This window comes from Parasteatoda tepidariorum, chromosome 6 (assembly GCF_982258835.1).
Source record: "Parasteatoda tepidariorum strain Cologne lab strain chromosome 6, Ptep-v5.0, whole genome shotgun sequence".
NCBI lineage: Eukaryota > Metazoa > Arthropoda > Arachnida > Araneae > Theridiidae > Parasteatoda > Parasteatoda tepidariorum.
In genome coordinates this window covers 42,499,167-42,518,426 of record NC_141760.1, presented here as the reverse complement: position 1 = coordinate 42,518,426, position 19,260 = coordinate 42,499,167, and the positions used below count along the sequence as shown (strand labels likewise).

Sequence of the window (19,260 nt, the reverse complement as noted above, 5' to 3'; positions counted from 1 at the left end):
TTAAATTTTTAATAGACTTAATTATAGCCGAAATTTTAACCTTTTTAAAGAGATATCAGTTTTAGAAATTTTATCTTAAGATTTTATACTATAGCACACTTCTAATAGGTTTAACGAATTACATGTCATTTATTTGAATTCAAATTTATTTTAAGGACTCAGTACTTACTAAAAAGATGTAATTTTTTTTTAAAAAAAAAAGTTGTTATATGGATTTGAATGATTGCTTTGAATTCTTAGAATTTTGTGCATTTGCAATGTACCTAAGTTAGTAGCGAGCGAAGCGAGCTTGGTTTGCGGAGCAAACCATATAACATTACGTAGCAATTTTCGGGGGTTGGCGAGCGTTAGCGAGCAGGGGGCGCAGCTCACTAGTTTTTAAAAAATGTTTAAAAAATAACAAAACAATTTATAAATGACTTTAGTTAAAGTTGTTTTAGTTAAGTAAAGGACTGCAAAACTAATAAAAATAAGATTATTGTTTGTCTTGTTCAGCGAACTCAATAAAAATCATGAATAGAATTGATTACTCCTCATTTTATTTATTTAAATTAAAGTCTTCGCCGTACATAAAAGCATTACACCTATTAGCAGATTATTGAAACTATAAGAAGAGACGAAGATTCGACGAAAAGATAGGCAGGAACGAGGCTTGATTTTGAATAAGATTAGTGCAATATTTACGCGCGTGTTTAAGTGGACGTAATATCAATGCTTTTTGTTTTTTTTAAAACCAGGATTTTGGTTAAGAAGCTAGACAGAAATAAGAAGTTAAAATTGAACTTTTAGCAAATAACTGATCAATATTTTTTGTCTTATGCTTATTGATTCGCCAGGTTTCCAAACAAAAATTGGCTATACTTTAGTTTTAATGTTATATTGATATACAGATATTTAATTATAATGAAAAATAGACCTGTCAAACGTGAAATACTTTGATTCTGTCTTTATTTTGCTTCCCGAATTTGCAATGATGTATATTAAATTTTCAGAATAACCTATTTTTATACTTCATATGCTGATTCACATTGTTCGTGAATTCGTGTTTAATTTTGTTTCAACCCTTGGAATACTAACTTAATTTTTTCCAGCTATGTTGCTATGATTCTCTTTTAAAGTATTGCGCTTTTACTTATGGAATAAAGTACTTAAAAATGTGGTGGTTTTAAAATTGTGAAAATTCTGAAATTCTACGAATATTTTTGCTTCAAATGTAATTTCCAAGTAGCACTGAAATGCCTATAAAAAAATAAAATAAAATTAAGCATTATGCGCGTAATAAATTGAATTAACAGTATGAAGATCAAAGTCCCATTTGAACTCAGCATTGAATCAGTGAATAATTTTTAACATATATTCAGTAAATCATTTCCACCCTTATTTAGAGGATCATTTCAGTTCTTATCCGTTTTGATGCTACAAAATACCTATTATTACAGAACTTCTGAGGATCTTTTCGTCTGAACAGAAATGTAACCTTTTCCAAATCAGGATAAATTGAGAAACCATTTGAACCTCAAATCTAACTAAGACTTTATGAGCATTAAATGGTCATGATCCGTTCCAAGTGGATTAACAGCATAATATTCATTTCTGCCGCTTTCATACATACGTTGGCAATCAGGGAAGTTCTTTGTTGGTCGCCAAACTCCAGTCACATGCCAGCATTTGTTCTCCTTGGATGTTGTGTTTTCTGGAAAGCGATATCCTTCTTGGCATTTCGCTTCACAGTTTCTAAAAATAAATAAATAAATAAGAATTGAAATTCCAATAAATAAATTAATGAATTCATTTAAAAAAAAATGTTGCAAAGCTAACAAAGATAGCGCTGATCTTCAATGCAAAAGCAAGTTTTTGATGTATACGTAACAGTTTCTTTATTTTAAAATTGATTGAAACCAAGAAATTAATTTAATTTTAGAAGTAACTATAAAACTTAGATTCTAAAATAGAAGGAACTTTTTCAGTATTTTCTTCTTATTATTATTATTTTAGATACACATAACATAGCACCAGTGCAAAATGAGTCATACATTTCAACATGTATGGCATGCCTTGTAAACAAACATAAAAAGAAACATGGAAGGCTCGATCATATGATCATCCCACTTTTGTTTTACTTATTTCTTAAACATTTAGCCAGTGAGCACCTGATAACAGCATAAGTATTATTTTAGTCTATAAGCCATTTGCAAATAAAATTCAATGAGAAATCACGAATAATATAATTTTTGTCGAAATAGCTTTTTAGAAAATTTCGACATATCGTACCAAATCAAGGATTTTAACAGATATCTTGGTAAAAAAAAAAGGCGAGAAAAGGCCCAGCATGAAAAGATCGAAGAAGATTTCATACAATATTAAGAAGAAAACCCCATAAGCAAACAAAAAAGCAAGTAATAGATATTTGTCTTCATATGATTTAGTTATGAATGCAAATTACATTCATTTAAAAATTTCAGATCAAATTTGTTATTTTTCATCAGTAGGTTTTTGAGATTTTTTACAACACAATAATTGCACGCAATAATTTTTTTAACAACTTAATTTTAGTTGCATATGTTCTAAAATCTCTCTTTATTATTTTCCAGCCATCCTCACAACAAGTTAAAACACACTAAAAAAAGACATTTTATTTAATTATTATTCACTAATTTCAAAAACCTCTTACGATTCCCGTCGATCAAACCACACTGAATTAGGGAGGTTTGATACAGCTTGCTCATGTTTGGAAAATCAATTATTAAAAAGGAAGTTTATAATTTTAGTTAATAATTATACAAACATATGACAAACATTAAAATAACGAAGAGTCTATTATTCTAATAAAAAAAAGAGAAAAATTGGCGAAATCCTCGATTTTGTTTCATTATATCCAAGTTAAGTTCCATTAAAAATAGCAATCAAACTATGTTTTTAAATATAAAAGCTATATATGCTATTTTAAAAACCATATTTCCGAACACGTAGAGATATTTTAATTTTTTTGCAATTTTTTTTTCAACTTTATCAAATTGCCATTCGTATCATAAAATTCTTTCAGTAAACTAAAAGGCTAACTATATACACGATCATTTCGACTGCATTGCATACCATGGATAGGGAGTCATTTTGAGTTTTTTTTTCTTTTTTTTTACATTAACGATGTCTATTTTATAAGGTAAAAGAACTTATAAATGTTTGGGGAACACATAGGATAAAATTCAAATTAAACTATTAAACATTCTCGATAAAATGACCCTGTCGATAAAATGACCATGTCGCGAAATAACCCTGTCGACGAAATGACCCTGTCGATGAAATGACCATGTCAACGAAATGGCCTAACGACGAAATGGCCTGTCGACGAAATGGCCTGTGGACGAAATGGTCCTGTCGACGAAATGGCCTGTCGCTGAAGTGGTGTCGATGGATTGGCCTGTCATTGAAGTGATTGTCGATGTGACCCTTTTATTGTGACCTCTGAATAGTTCAACGTATATGGCGCCTGCTTCTAACGCCGACAACCGCAGGTTCGAAACTCGGTCATGGTTAGTTTTCTGGACACATTGTTAGACTAAACTATAAAGTCACTATGTCTGTCCTAATTTTAGCGATACGCAAAAAGAGATTCAATATACTAATATAAAAAAAATATACTTACATCTCGCTATTTGTGGAGTTGCATGAGATATTGAAGTACTTGGGTGTGAGTGGACGGTTGCATTTTCCAACTGAAACAGTAATGAGAAAGATCTTAATAAAACACGATATATCAATAATCCTAAAAATTATATTTTACACTAAAGTTACATTTTACAATGCAAATAAATAAGCAATAAAATGTAATCATTGCTGATATTGCTTTAAATGAGTTTTTACTACTTACTTAGCTTTATCTTCTTCTCATACCGGCAGCAATTTCTACAATTTTTTGTTACATCATTACCTCATTATCTGGATTAAACGCTGTGAGAATGCTAACTTCAAACTTCAATACACGCACAATAATACATTATTTTTATACACATAAATTACTTTGCAAAATTACTTTTCAACTATATATGTATATTTTATACTTATTTTTACTAAATAATAATGATAATTAAAAAAATAATCCTAATTACACACTGTTCGACAAAATCATGACAGGATAAAGGAAATAACTGTTCTCATTAGCTACGTGTGATCTTGACTAATTATTTTTATGTATAGCGAGAAAGAAATATTTTGGAGTACGTAAATGAGGTATTAAAAATTGTATAAAATTTTGGATTACACTTACCATACTGGTTGTTATAAACATCATAATAATGGTGATTATGATATCCATCATAACCATATCCATAGCCATGATAATGATGATGATGAAAAGGACTAGGTAAAAATATTGGCATAAAACCAAATCTAGGCCTAAACATACTTTTAGTCTGCCTTGCTGCCATGTAAGGCAATATTGTATACATAGCTGCAGACTTCCCAGAAAAACCACCACCATGTTTTCCGAAACCGCCAAAACCTCCTCCGCCATAAGGACTCGGATAGGATCCATAATATTTTGGTGTTTTTCCCATTTTGTGAGATGGGCCCATAGACATAAGAGAGCCCAGAAATCCTTGCTTCTTTAGAGGCTTTTGGTACATGTTAGAACCTGTTGGCAATCCTCCATAGTTCATATAAGCTGGAGCTGGCATTCCAGATTGGGGATGCCAAACACGTCCTCCCAAAGTATTTGGAGCAACTGGAGGCTGTCTAGGATAATTGGCTCCAGGTATACCACCTTGAGATGGATAATTTGGTCCTCCAGGAGCGGACGGGTATCCCGGCTGCCTAGGGTAGTTTGCATTCGGTATACCTTGTGACCCTGGTTGTCTCGGGTAATTAGCGTTGGGAACTCCTAGAATATAAAAAGAGTCATAATTTTGTACCTATGAAATATCTTATTTAAAAAAAAAGTTTCTAAGCAGCCGTTCAAAAAGTACGTACATCCCGAAGGGGGGGAGGGGATTTGCTATTTTGTACGGTTTTGTATGATGGGGAGGGGGGGAGGTATTATACAAAGTACGTACATAAAGTTGGGTGTTATTGTTTAAATAATTTAAATTAATAAATTATATTAAATAAATATTTAATTTTATTTAAAACATAATTATTTTAATTTTTATGAAAAAGGGGGGTAGACTAATAAAATGTACGTACTCTAAGGGGGGGGGGTAAGACCTTGTGTACGGTTATGCACAAAGGGGGGGTTAAAATTTCTCCATTTTTATGCACGTACTTTTTGAACGGCTCCTTAAAGTCAAATTAGTTAAAACGAACATATATATAGCTGTTGGAGTAGATTAAATCATGTAGGCAAAGATTAAGTAAAGCAGTTTTTGCAGTTATTAGCATTATAACTCAATTTTTCCTATACAATATTTTACCTCAAGAGCGTCACACAAAGTTATAAACTTAACTTTATAATGCCTCCCATCAATCCTAAGTATCCCCTTCAGTCTCCATTAAATCTCCTTTCAATTCATCAGTCAGATTTTTAGTCATAAAAATTTTTTCAAAACTGCTTCGATTTGTAGACCAGGTAACTATGATTCGAAGGACTGTTGCAGATAAAGTATTCGCCTCAGAAACTACCAGATTTAACCAATTTCTTCATTGTTTTATTCTCTTTCATAAATTTTTTTTTTCTTAAAAAAGCTAAATCATCCGAACTTACACCAATTGGTGTGGGGTATGACCGGGTACATATGTAAACTTTATAGAAAATTAAGGAAGAACTAGAATTTCAATGAAAAAATAACAGATATTTTTTACTCTGAATGACATTTTAAGGATATTATGTACTCAATTCTCATATGATGCAGTAATTATCTTCTACCGCTTCGCCGCAGCTTTCCTTGGACCTAGAAAAACACTTTCCATATTGGATCCACATTTCTCTTCACTTAGAAAATATGATTACGTTATAAAATATGATTACGTTATACGTTTGTTACGATATAAACAAACAGTATCTGATTTGTTTCTATCGTCTTCATCGTAAAAAACATTAATCGAGGATTTAAGTTTTTTTTTTGTTGATAAAAACTATTTTGCTATATGGGTCTTACTGTCCTTTTTGTTTTTGAGGTTTTCCTTTTTTTCTTAAGTTACTGTAAAATAATTTTCTCTTCCTTGATAACAGATTTGTTTTTTAAATCTCCTTTTCTCTTTTCGTTTTCCTGATATTCTAAATCGCCTTTATAAAGTGAGGGTATCATCTGGTCCTAAGTCACCATAAACGGTTTTACCTAGAAACCAAAGGTTATCGAAATGAAACAGAACCATGTTACTAGTGGATCCTATTGTTTGTTAGCGCTTGACTACTTAGTATACGTATAATAAGCTGGGACAAATCATGTTCTCTGATCACTTAGTAAAACTATTTGCAAAGCATTTTCTCAAAAAATTAAAATCCTGATCAGTATACACGATTTAACGCACCTGAGTTTGATATTGATACCACTCAAATTTCCCTTTCAAGTCTTTCAATAAAGATGCACGACTTTCATAACTTATAAAGTTTCATCATATGAAGTGGCACTTAAATTTTTAATCACCTATCGATCAATAATGCATTTCCATCATTTAACGGTCAATATTCTTTTTTCTAAGACTTTTTGTTCTCTGATTGAGTACATAAATAAAATCTAGATGATGTTTTTATTTGCGTCAGTGTTATTTATTATCTAACTTTTTAGGTTTAATAAATATAAAATGTAAATCTATTTTAGTTTTTAGTAATTTAGTATAAAAATTTATTGGTAGAAAAATTCACCGAGATTTGTCGAAAATTATTTAGGTATTGCATGAGAATCAATCTTTTATAAATAAACGAAAGGAACATTTACCCATGTTCGGATTATAAGAAGGGCCTTGAGCACTGTATGGGGGTGGTGCAACACCACCGGGAGCATATGCTGGTTGATGACCACCTGCTGAATAAGGAGGTGGTGCAACACCTGGTGAATGTGGTGGTTGTTGACCGACAGGCGAATACCCTGGAGGATTTTCTCTGGGAGAATATGGTGGAGGTTGCTGATTCCCAGGTGCATTTTGTCCTCTAAAGTTAGGATTATTGGCTTGCTGGTTCGGACTTTGTTCTTTAAAATTTGGGTTATATGCTGGTTGACTAGGATTTTCTTTAAAGTTAGGATTTTGAGCTGGTTGCCGCATTTCTGGCGCTGAAGGTTTAGGTGCTGGTGCAGGAGAGGGTACATAAGGTCTGACAGACGCTTTTGGTTTAGGAGGTTCTGGTTTGGGAGCAGGAGCCGGCGGACTACGATTGCTATCACTGCTAGAACCTCTGTCTCGACTTCTGTCATAAGTTGTGCCTCGACTTGTGTTACTCCCGCTGCTTGATCCCCTGGATGAGCTACCTCTTGATGAACTGCCTCTGGACGAACTACCTCGACCACCACCTCCTCTGCCACCACCTCCTCTTCTGCCATAGCTGTTGATAGAAAAAGCGTGCACATTAATGAGAATATCCATAGATCTGTCTCATTACAAAAAATATTATATGCTTATTAAATAAAGTAATTGTTTTAAGTAGGTTTGTTCATGCACCATATAAAAATATGTTTAAAGCTACATATCGATTGGGTGGACAAATTATTTTCAAAACCTTCGATATTTCTCAGTCTGAAACGGAATGATCGATGTCTATTGTTAACAACAGCAATCAACCTTACTATCACGTAAAACAATATAAAAATAAAGAGTTAATGTAGATGTATGGTTTGAACTCATACATGCAGTCATCGGTGGTGACAGAGAGACTGCTTACTCACATACTTAACTGTAATTGATGGTATCATTAAAGTTGATCTGATATCTTCACACTCATTGTGTAAACAATACTACGCGGATCAGGTTGTCAGTTTTAACACATATCATTAAAAGTAGACTTAGAAAAGTTAAAAAAGAATGAAGAAAGATATCAACTAATGAGCTTCAATGTACCAGAATATTTCTAAATACGAAAATATCTTATAAATTAGCTTTCTTAAAATTTAAGCATGTACTCAATTTCGTGTCAATTAATTGCTATGACAAAAACTGATTTGTTTCCAGCCCACTATATTGCACATGCAGGTTGATTCTTTAACCAAACTATAAATTTTTAAAAGATAAAGGAATGAATATGAAGAAGGCTAATACTGATAAAATTCTTAAAGAGATTCATTATTGTAGATATCTACCATTGTAGTTGTGGAGGATGAAAAAAATAATAAATATTGGAAAATAAATAAAAAATACTTCTATGAACTCTTTACAGTGTTCAGCATGCTTTGAATGATGATTAAAAGGTTATAAAAAATTTCACGATAAAAAATAGAAAAAAAATTCTCGAAATTAGACACGTGAATGCCCTTACTGCTAAAGATTTGCGGACGCCTAGTTTAATAACTTCTTCAATTTCTACAAATTAACTAGACAATTAATATTTAACTCCTCCAAGGGCTGGACAAAGTCCTTGGAGGACTCCTTGGAAGCACATCAAAACTCATTTTGTCACATTTCTCAAGAAACACTAGGATAATAATAATAATATATATATATATATATATATATATATATATATATATATATATATATATATATATATATATATATATATATATATATATATATATATATATTTGTAGTTTTTACCATACTTTTGTTTCAGTGTTGCAACAAAGGCAGTACTATCTCTTTTATATTACTAATATACTAATTTCAAATTATTTATAGAAAGAGAGAGTGAAAATAATTAAGAGCACAAATTTTTTAATAAAATTACTGTAGCGTGTTTATAGCATTTTCTAGTATCCTTATCATTCTTTTTTGGCATATAATACTACGTTTTCAGATTAATAATATTTTTTGGTCGAAAATATAGTTGTTTAAGTATGCTAAAATGTTTGAAGATATTTTTTAATACCAATAAAAGAGAAATGTATTTGTAAAAAATATTTAATTCCTCCCTTTTACGTTCATTAAATAATGCTTTCCAAAGACAGAACTTCGATATAGTGCTTTATACTAACAGAAAGTACTAATATTTCACAATATATAATAAAATTTCTTCATTTAAGTAAATTGCATTTTTTTTCCTTTGGAAAATTTTATTATTACCCCATTGAAAAAAAACATTTAATAAGTACACTCTATAACAAAAAAAATCGACGCACCAAGAAGCAATCATCCGATTGCTTTGAATTTTCGTATGTGTTGTTAATATGCAAATAAAATCTCATTTTTCCTCTCCTTCTCAAATAAGTTGCGCAAGTTGCGTGATGTAATACAACGACTTCCCGATAGGGGAAATAGATATATATTTGTTGAAGAAGCTGACTAGTTGTTGGTTGATTCAGATGTGTAGCACTGTGTGTGCGAACTATTGTTTCCTCATATTATGTTTTAATAAATACTTTATTTGCCGGCATTAGCCTCTGTGTTATTCAACCAAACAACAGTGGTAGCAGAGCGTGGTTTACCATCATCATGGAGAAGGACTTAGTTTTTGGAATTCCGAAGTTGACTGGAACTAATTATCATCTTTGGGCCATGAAAATGGAAGCGGTTTTGAATCTCAAAAAACTAATGTCGGCATTGACAGAGGAAGCTCCAACTGACCCTGGTAAATTGCAGGTTTGGGAAACTACAAACCAAGATGCCGTATCATACTTGAAGTTGTCTCTATCAGACGAACAAGCTTTGCAATATGCAGAAGAAAAGAATGCAAAAGCTTTGTGGACAAGAATTAAAACTACCTACACTGGGCTTGAGGAAGATAGAAAGATTGATGCGGGTGCCGAACTTAAGAGCTTAGAAATGCTGGATTCAGAAGCCGTAAACGATTATATAGCTCGAGCTAAAGGATTATCGACTAAGTGTGCTTTCTTGGGACTGAAAATATCTGACAGAGAATTAGTGTTCTACACGGTCAGAGGTCTAGCTGGAAAATATGAGCGCATAAAACAAGTTTTAAAAACGCAACGAGAAAAGTCGATAGAAGAAATACTTGAAGTCTTAAGGGAAGAAGAAAAAGATTTACTACAGAAATCCCGTGGACATAGAAATTTGGAATCCGCATATGCTACTCAGAAGAAGAGTTTACATAGAAAAATTTGCTACTCCTGTAGACGACCGGGACATATAGCAAGGGATTGTTATTCGAAACATCAAGAAGTGGGAGCAGATAGAGGCTTCAAACCATCAACAAGCAGAGTAAAAGGTCGCCGAAAACCAAATTTTCAAGAGACATTGGTATCCGAAAGTGCTACTCCAGATGATTACGCCTTAGTTTCAGCTGAACAGAAAGGACAAGTGGGCGAATGTTGGATCCTGGATAGCGGAGCCACGTCTCATATGTGCAAGGATGAACGCTGGTTCGAATCTATAGATGCTTGCGACAGTAAAATATACCAGGCAGGTAAGACTTTTGCATTAGATACTAAAGGAACCGGAACTGTTAAAGCTATTTCACTAAGTAATAATGCAAAAATTATAATTAGTAATGTATTGTATGTACCAGAATTACGTCATAATTTACTGTCAGTTACATGTTTAATGGACTTGGGGTTTAATGTAAAATCACATTCAAACTCAGTATTAATTATTGCTCCTAATGGACGCGTAGTTTTGAAAGCTTTAAATGTGAATAAAAAATTAGAAGTTAAGCTAAAACCTAATGTTAATAACGAGGTATGTCTTTCTGAGTGTAACAAAGTTAAAAATAACGCTGAAATGAATGTAATTTGGCATAAAAGATTGTGTCATTTAAGTGCTGATTATATGCGTAAAATGTGTAAAATGTTAAATTTAAAAATTGATAATGAATTGTCTTGTGAATCATGTGATATTTCTAAGATTACCAGAAAACCTCATTCTAGTATTTTAACTCCTCAAAGTTCAACAACTTTAGAATTAATACATGGTGATTTGTGTGGACCATTCCCAGTTAAGTCCTTAGGTAATTCAAGATATTTTTTAATATTAGTAGATGATTTTTCTGGCATGTATTTTACTTATTTTCTTAAGAACAAAACCGAAGTATTTGATAAAATTGTAAGTTTTAAGTTGAAATTTGAAAACTTAATAAATAAGAAAATTAAGAAATTTCGTAGTGATAATGGTCTTGAGTTTGTAAACAAAGATCTTGAGTTTTATTTCAGTGAATGTGGAATTACTCATGAAAAATCTGTGCCGTACAACCCAGAAAGTTTGGGTAAAGCTGAACGAGCTAATAGAGTTTTGTTAGATAGAGCTAGAACATTAATCTATGATAGTAAACTTCCTTTAAATTTTTGGGCTGAAGCAATAGCCTATGCAACGCATGTTACTAACCTAACTCCCCGAAAAGGTAAAACTGAAGTTCCAAAAGAATTATTCTTTAATAAAAGGCAGAACTATAAATATCTACGTGTTTTTGGATCTACAGTATACTATCACGTTCCTAAAGCTTTAAGACACAAACTTTCGATTCCAGGTAAAAAGGGTATTATGTTGGGATATTCGAATGAAAGACGAGCTTATCGTATTTACGACCCTGAAAGAAATAAAGTAATCGAAGAGCGTTCAGTAAAATTTAATGAGAAATTATTAGGTAGTAGTAATTTGTTTAGTGAGGATAAATCTAATGACATCGATGAATTTTTTAATATTCAAACTAATGTAGAAGACCAAAATACAGGTTTTGAATTTCCACTGGATTTGAAAGATACCCGAGATCTAAGTGAAACTAAAACTCGCGGTTGTCCAGTAGGTTCAACTAAAGAAAAGATTAGGGAATTAAATGAACAACGAATAATTGAAAACGAGAACAGGTTACTAGAGCTAGGTGTACGTCGATCAGATAGAATAAAGGAAAACGCAAGTTCAAACTTAGTAACTAATATTCCGGGTAATTTTGATGAAGCTAAACGTGATAACAATTGGTTAAAATGGGAAAAAGCGATGAATGAAGAATTAAATTCTATTCACGAACACGATGTTTGGGATTTAGTAGATAAACCTGAAAATGTAAAAATAGTGAAGAGTAAATGGGTTTTTACTATGAAAGAAAATAAATACAAAGCTAGGTTAGTAGCAGCAGGTTTTAATCAAGTAAAAAATCGTGATTATTTAGAGTCTTATTCACCCGTGTTAAGTACCGAATCTTTGCGTTTGTTGTTAGCATTATCTGCCAAATTAAATTTAGAAGTAAAATTTTTAGATATTAAAACTGCATATCTTTATAGTAATTTGGAAGAAACTGTATATATGACTATTCCCCCAGGTTTTAAACATTTGTATGGTGAAAATAAAGTATGCAAGTTAAAACGTAGTCTTTACGGATTACCACAATCAGGTCGAAATTGGCATTTACACCTTAAACGGGAATTAGAAAAACTTGGTTTAAAACAGCTAGCTTCGGATAATTGTATTTTCACTAGAATAGAGAATTCTAAGTATTTTTATATTGGAATATACGTCGATGACTTAATAGTTATTTATTCAGATCTACAAATGTATAATGATATAGTGGGAAAATTATCTCGGATATTTGAAGTGAAAGAAAGTAAAGAGAATAAATTTCTAGGTATAGAAATAAATAAAAGTGAGAAGGGCGTAACTTTGTCTCAAATTGAATACATAAACTATTTACTGCAGAAACATGGTATGTTTGATTCTAAATGTGTAAAAACACCAATCGTAAGAGGTGAGGATAGGAGTTTTAATTGTTCAAACGAAATGGTTAACCAAACACAATATCAGGAATTAATAGGGGAACTTTTATATCTCTCGAACAGAACACGACCAGACTTAGCATTTGTCATGAGCTACTTATCTCAATTTAATCATAAACCTGAGAAACGACATTTTAATTTAGCTAAAAGAGTGTTAAAATATCTCAATGGTACAAAGGATAAAAAATTATTTTTTAGTAACAAATCAGGATTTTTGAATGCTCATGCCGATGCAAGCTGGGGAAATGCTGAAAATGGGAAATCATTTTCAGGAGAAATTGTAATGTTAGGTGATTCTTTAATTTTATGGAAGAGCAATAAATAAAAAACAGTTGCTCTATCTACTTGTGAAACGGAACTTGTTTCTTTAGGTGGTGTTTGTAGAGAACTAATGTGGATATTAAATTTATTGGAAGAATTGCATTGTTCTATATTTGTAAAGAAACCTGTGACCATTTCGTCTGACAATCAATCTGCAATTGATTGGTTGAATAGTGCAAAATCATCTTCGAGAACGAGACATATAAATTTGAAACTTCATTACGTAAAGGATATAATTGGCAAAATTATTAAAGTAGAGTATGTGCAAACGGACGAAATGATCGCAGATTTCCTAACTAAAGCTGTAACTTTTGACAAGCTCACTTGGACTGTGTCACAAATAAATTTAATTGATTAATTGTTAATAAGTTTAAGTTGTATGAGAAATTTAGTATATTTATGTTTTATATTTTGTGGAAAAATGTGTATTTATTCGCAGAGGGAGTGTTGTTAATATGCAAATAAAATCTCATTTTTCCTCTCCTTCTCAAATAAGTTGCGCAAGTTGCGTGATGTAATACAACGACTTCCCGATAGGGGAAATAGATATATATTTGTTGAAGAAGCTGACTAGTTGTTGGTTGATTCAGATGTGTAGCACTGTGTGTGCGAACTATTGTTTCCTCATATTATGTTTTAATAAATACTTTATTTGCCGGCATTAGCCTCTGTGTTATTCAACCAAACAACAGTATGCATGAATGTTTTGAACAGATATGCAAATGATTAAAATTTGGTGTCTAATGAACGAATAGTTTGATCTCTGGCGCACCGGAACTGCGCTTCCAGGAGACGTAATAAGGAGCAGTTCTTTAACGGTTGTTAAAACTTTCGGTTTGATTGCGATTCAGATTACCTTTCAACGACTTAAAAAATGCCTCGCTGCAGGATTCGCGCTCATTATGAGTAACTTTCAGAGTTTGACAGAGGTCGTATCATTAGATTGAAAGAGGCCGGTTGGATAAATCTGAGAATCGCTCGTCATTTGAGTCGAAGCGATGCGGCGATTCGAAGATGCTGGCAAGGATGGGTGGAAAATTGCAAAGTTCAACGTCAGGATGGTAGCGGTCGACCAAGGGCTACAACAGAGCGTGAGGACAGAGTGATTAACCGAGCAGCTGTCATAGCGCCTTCTTCATCTCTATCAACCATCAGACGTTCAACTCAAACGCCAGTGTCCACCATGACCATTCACAGACGGTTGAGAGAGCGAAATCTACGCTCGCGGCGACCGTTACGTCACCTGCCACTCACGCCTGCACACTGACGAGCCAGATTACAGTGGTGCATGGCTCGATCAGGCTGGAATGATGCCGACTGGGGACGTATAGTCTTTAGCGACGAATCCCGCCTCCAACTATGTCCTGACGATCGTCGAAGACGTGTTTAGAGAAGCACAGGGCAGAGGGGGGATTCTGCCTTCACTATAGCACGCCACACCGGCCCTCAACAAGGTATTATGGTCTGGGGTGCCATTTCCTTTGACAGCCGGACCCCTTTGGTCGTCATTAGAGGTACACTTACTGCACAGCGGTACGTCGACGACATCCTAAAACCTGTTTTGCTACTGCTCCTTTTGCAGCGCCTTGGACTGGTTTTTCAGCAGGGCAATGCCAGACTACATATGGCACGTATTGCTATGAACTGTCTGCAAACGTGTCAAACTCTTCCTTGGCCTGCCAGATCACCAGATCTCTCTCCCTTCGAGCATGTCTGGGATATGATGAGAAGGCGATTGCATCTGGAACGGAATGTTGACCTCGTTCGACAATTGGATCGAATTTTTCAGGAAATATCGCAAGAGACCATCCGGGAGCTTTATCGGTCTATGCCACGCCGTGTGGCAGCTTGTATCCAAGGTAGAGGTGGGTCAACACCTTATTGAACTTGTTACTGTAACTCTGTAATAAATTATTCAATTGTTCTGAAATTTTAATCATTTACTCTTTTGTACATTGTCTTCCTATCCACCAATTTTCGTTTCAATCGGACAACTCCTTCTTGGTGCGTCGATTTTTTTGTTATAGAGTGTATTTTGGTTCATCATGCGTATCTTAAAAACCAATACCAATAGGTTTATATCAATAAATTTAGGAGTCATTGATTCGACACTCACGATAATCGTCGTTACTAACTATTGCGATATCGTGTTATCTATTATCCTTTAAGATATCAGAAGACAATAATAATGGTATTATTTTATTTAATAATTGTCTTTGTCAACAGCGAACACGATATTATCATTATTAATCAATCTCGATATTTATCACAGGACACGTATCTACGATATTTTTTGTAGGTATATATATAAAGGAACGAATACTTCGACTTCCTGCTTGGAGTTATTCTAGAAGTAACGAAGTGTCTAGAATGTACATCCAATTAATTCAGATTAATTCAGAACTACGCAATCTATATTGACTAGAGCTAAAATATCGAAATATAAAAGCTTAGAAAAGTGAAACTTAGAAGAAGCTTAGAAAAGTTATTGTTTTAAAAATGTTGATTTCAGATAAAATATAATTTAAAGTTTTCAAATTGCTGTTTCATTTGTTATCTCTCTATTTAAAAAAAAATGAGGAAAACTGTCGCATCTGCTTTATGCGTTGAATTTTAGGTTACATTTCATTTCGTTGCGCAGAAGCTATGAAACCTAGAAGCTTGACATTTAACTGTGCGTAAAAAAACAAAGAAAAAATAGGAGGAAATGAATAAACAAATTATTAACTGTTAAACACGTAGAAAAAAATGCCATGTCTGCCGCTTTGCAGCCTGTTGGCGTGCATTACAAGGTGAAAATGTATGGATTTGACGCGATTTTTTTTTTCTTCATCAAAATTGCATTTTTCTCAAATTTTTTGTTCTAAATAATGACGATTATCCATTGCTGTGAAAAAATTTAGTTATCTCGCTGGAAATCTTTATTTTAATCCTATGGATCAGATGTTGATAATATAATCTTCATATTTATAAGGAAATTTTTAAATATATAAAAAAAACTTTTCCAATCTGAACTGTTATAATAATATAAGTCGAGAAGTAATATTACGAGTAAAATTACTTCTTATTCATTTCTACTTCACAATCAGTATTCCTAATTTTTTTTTAAATACAATTGAACATTTCTCAGACCTAGGTTTTCATTCATATCCTTATGAGCAACATATTAACAAAATTATCTTACTCAAAACTTCAGTAGCATAAAATAGTTCTTCTGTATAAACACGATTTTTTTCCCCCTTCGGATTCTGATTTTTGACCTTCAAAACGTGGAGAGCAGCCCCAAAATTTTTTAAGAGAATCGAAATTTTTTTACCACACGGCTATTAAATTCGCTTTTCCAATGATTGTCTGAAGCAAAAAAAAAATTTTTAATATTATTTACACGTTTTGGTTATTTTATTACCGAAACAAAATGTGCAGGAGAAAAAAAATCTTGTAAAATTACCTTACTGGATGAACCTTTCTGGTAAGAAAAAAAAACTATCAGTTTAATAAAACTAAAATATGCATTATTTGCATCATTCATTTGGTATTTTATCTCTTTTGGTGGTAATAGTTTATCAGAAATTCAGGTTTTCAAAATTATACATCTTATTACCACACATTTAGTAAAAAATACAAAACCGAAAAGTAAATTATACGGAATAAATAATTTTTGTATCACGCTCAATGGTATCATGATAAAATTATCAAATTTTACCATATTTTATCACATATTTTAAAACCCTATTTTGTTCTAAATTTTACCAAAACGCTTCGGTAAGAACTCGAGCTTTTTGATGTTCTCCAAAAGCCAAAAGTTCGGTACATTTGATCATACTCTGTTAGTTTTGTCCATATTTTATTCTCAATATAATTTCTTAGGTATATAAATTTTTACATTATTTTAAGGAATGTAATTTCAAATGACAAAATACAACATTTGAGCACAATTGGCATACTAGTTTTTGAGAAATTAAATTTTAAATATACGACTTAAATTTTAAGTATACGCATTTCACCAAATCTATGGATCAATTGAAACTAGAGATCTTCACCTTTTGAGCCAGAATGTCAATAAATTTGGGAAATCCCACGATCTGTACTTTTAATATTATATCGTAAAAATATTCATTAGCCAGAGTTATATAGCTAATTTTAGTTGAGATTTCTGAGACTTGTGATTATGTTAGTACATTAAAAATTGAAACAAAATTAAAGTAAAACCAAATTATTTTGTCAACATTCGTTATCTTTTGAAACAGAAAAAATGTGTTTATTCAGTTAAAAACATATCTTCAAAAAAAATAAATTTTTAATTTAATATAATTCCTAACTTATATGAAGATAGACATTGTTTTTACTTAATTAAACATTTTATATTACTTGAAATATTTGCACTTGCTATTCTCGAAATAATCATAAAATAACCTCCAAATTCTCATCTGTCAAACATGTTCACGTTTTCAATTTTATGTTGTTTGATTAGCATTTTTCTCTTTATTGCAATATACTATCGTTTTCAATGAAACATAAAACAGACTAACGAAACCATTTAAGCTTTTCAAAAGCATTATACAAATTTTAAACTGCTAGTTGCCATCTTAAATAATGTCATTCTATGGCATTTTTCATTTTCATATCGAACTACTTGAAATTGGATGATGTAGTTCAACAAGATACAAAAATATTTTTGGGGTTCCTATTTAACTACCTATTTAAACGAATCAAAGAATCATATTGAAGAGGTAAGATCCATGGATGGCGATAAAACACCTTAACTTTAAATTAGCTGTTGATTAAAACTGGTATTCCAGTTGTTTCAGACGAAGCGACATTGAAATTTCTATGCTCACGTCAAAAACAGCCACATCATTTTAACGGTGGTTAGCGAGGCTATGATGAAAGCTGCCTTTTTTTAAAAAATGGATTAATAAATTAAGTAATTTGCTTTACCCTTATTTTGCATTTACTTTTTATTCCAACAACTTTTATACAAATGTAAATTATGAACGTAGGTGAACATATTTATTTAGTTTAAACATGAGAATTCATAGCGTGAAGTTCTTTACAAGTAGAATTGTGTTGATATATTTTTTTTTGGTTAGTAGCGGGCACTTGGGCCTATTTCCCATTGGCCTCAGAAATGCCAGAATTGCTACTCTCTTATTGTTACCCAGTGATCATCTATGGCTAAGCCACGGCGGTGGAGTAGCGTCGCCCACGTCATACAACCACAAACCCGTTTATAGGGAGGGTTACATTCACACAGAAGAAAGGACATAGAACACAAGAGAGAGAAAGAAACATCTATGCACTGAGCGGTATTCGAACCCGCAACCATCGGCTCCGCTATCAGGCACACTAACCATTCGGCTATCTGGTCGGCACTTGTGTTGATATTAAGCTAGTAATATGATATTAAAATAAGAAAATGTTGCATGAGTAGTAATGAGTATTTTATAACACGAAAAAGTCCTGACCAAGTAATTTATAAAATAGCTTCTTTTTTTTATTTTTCATATTGTTTTGCGTAGTATTTCGGAAAAAAAAATGATTTTTGATTCTACCAAATGGTTAAAATTCTTATGTTACTTTTCGTACCTACAAAATCATGGCAGAAATTCGAAATTAAGTAAGTTTTCCCGTTTCATTCGGAACACAATTAATTTTTACTAAATGTTCAGTAATCACCACCCTCAGTTTGGTTTTTTTTTTTAAATGTCTGTCAAGAAATTAATGCTATCTGAATCTGATTAACTACCATTAAGAAAAGATTAAAAAGCATCAAAATCAGCTTGTCAGTCCTAAGAAACTTATAAGACTTTGTCATCATCTTATCTTTCTTCTACCTTTCTCTCAGCAATTGAACAGGTTTTGAAGTTTTTAATCTTGTCTTCCTGTAATTCACCAGATTTTAATAAATTTGTAGCTTGAATAGAAATTTATTACACCTTTTATGGATATTTTTGGTTTCTATTTTTCCAGCAAAAATTCTAGAATTACATTGATTATGGAATGTTTTATATGTTCAATATGTGCTAGAGTGTTAGAGTCGGCATTTGATATGTTCAACTACAAAAGCTCTTAAAATCTTTTACTCTAATTCTTATTAAAATCTACTAACTAATGTGAAATTTCTACTATATTCCAGAAAGCTTTATTAAATATTTGTTAGTTTAAAATAAAGACGAGATAAAAAAGGGTACGGTCAAAGTTA

General features: G+C 32.3%; 1 protein-coding gene across 3 annotated transcripts in view; it reads right to left on the bottom strand.

Annotated features, from left to right (window-relative positions):
- LOC107455051 (uncharacterized) overlaps nucleotides 1–19,260 on the bottom strand; it is a 78,405-nt gene that overhangs the window by 56,064 nt on the left and 3,081 nt on the right. For 2 of the 3 annotated variants that reach the window (XM_016054722.5, XM_016054726.5), the window contains exons 2-5: nucleotides 6,870–7,471; nucleotides 4,265–4,876; nucleotides 3,644–3,713; nucleotides 1,613–1,734 (exon numbers count right to left, since the gene is read on the bottom strand). The exons of the other annotated variant lie outside the window; for it this stretch is intronic. In XM_016054722.5, coding sequence (XP_015910208.3) covers nucleotides 1,613–1,734; nucleotides 3,644–3,713; nucleotides 4,265–4,876; nucleotides 6,870–7,471 — 1,406 coding nt within the window. The remainder of the gene's footprint in view (nucleotides 1–1,612; nucleotides 1,735–3,643; nucleotides 3,714–4,264; nucleotides 4,877–6,869; nucleotides 7,472–19,260) is intronic. 3 annotated transcript variants of the gene reach the window in all.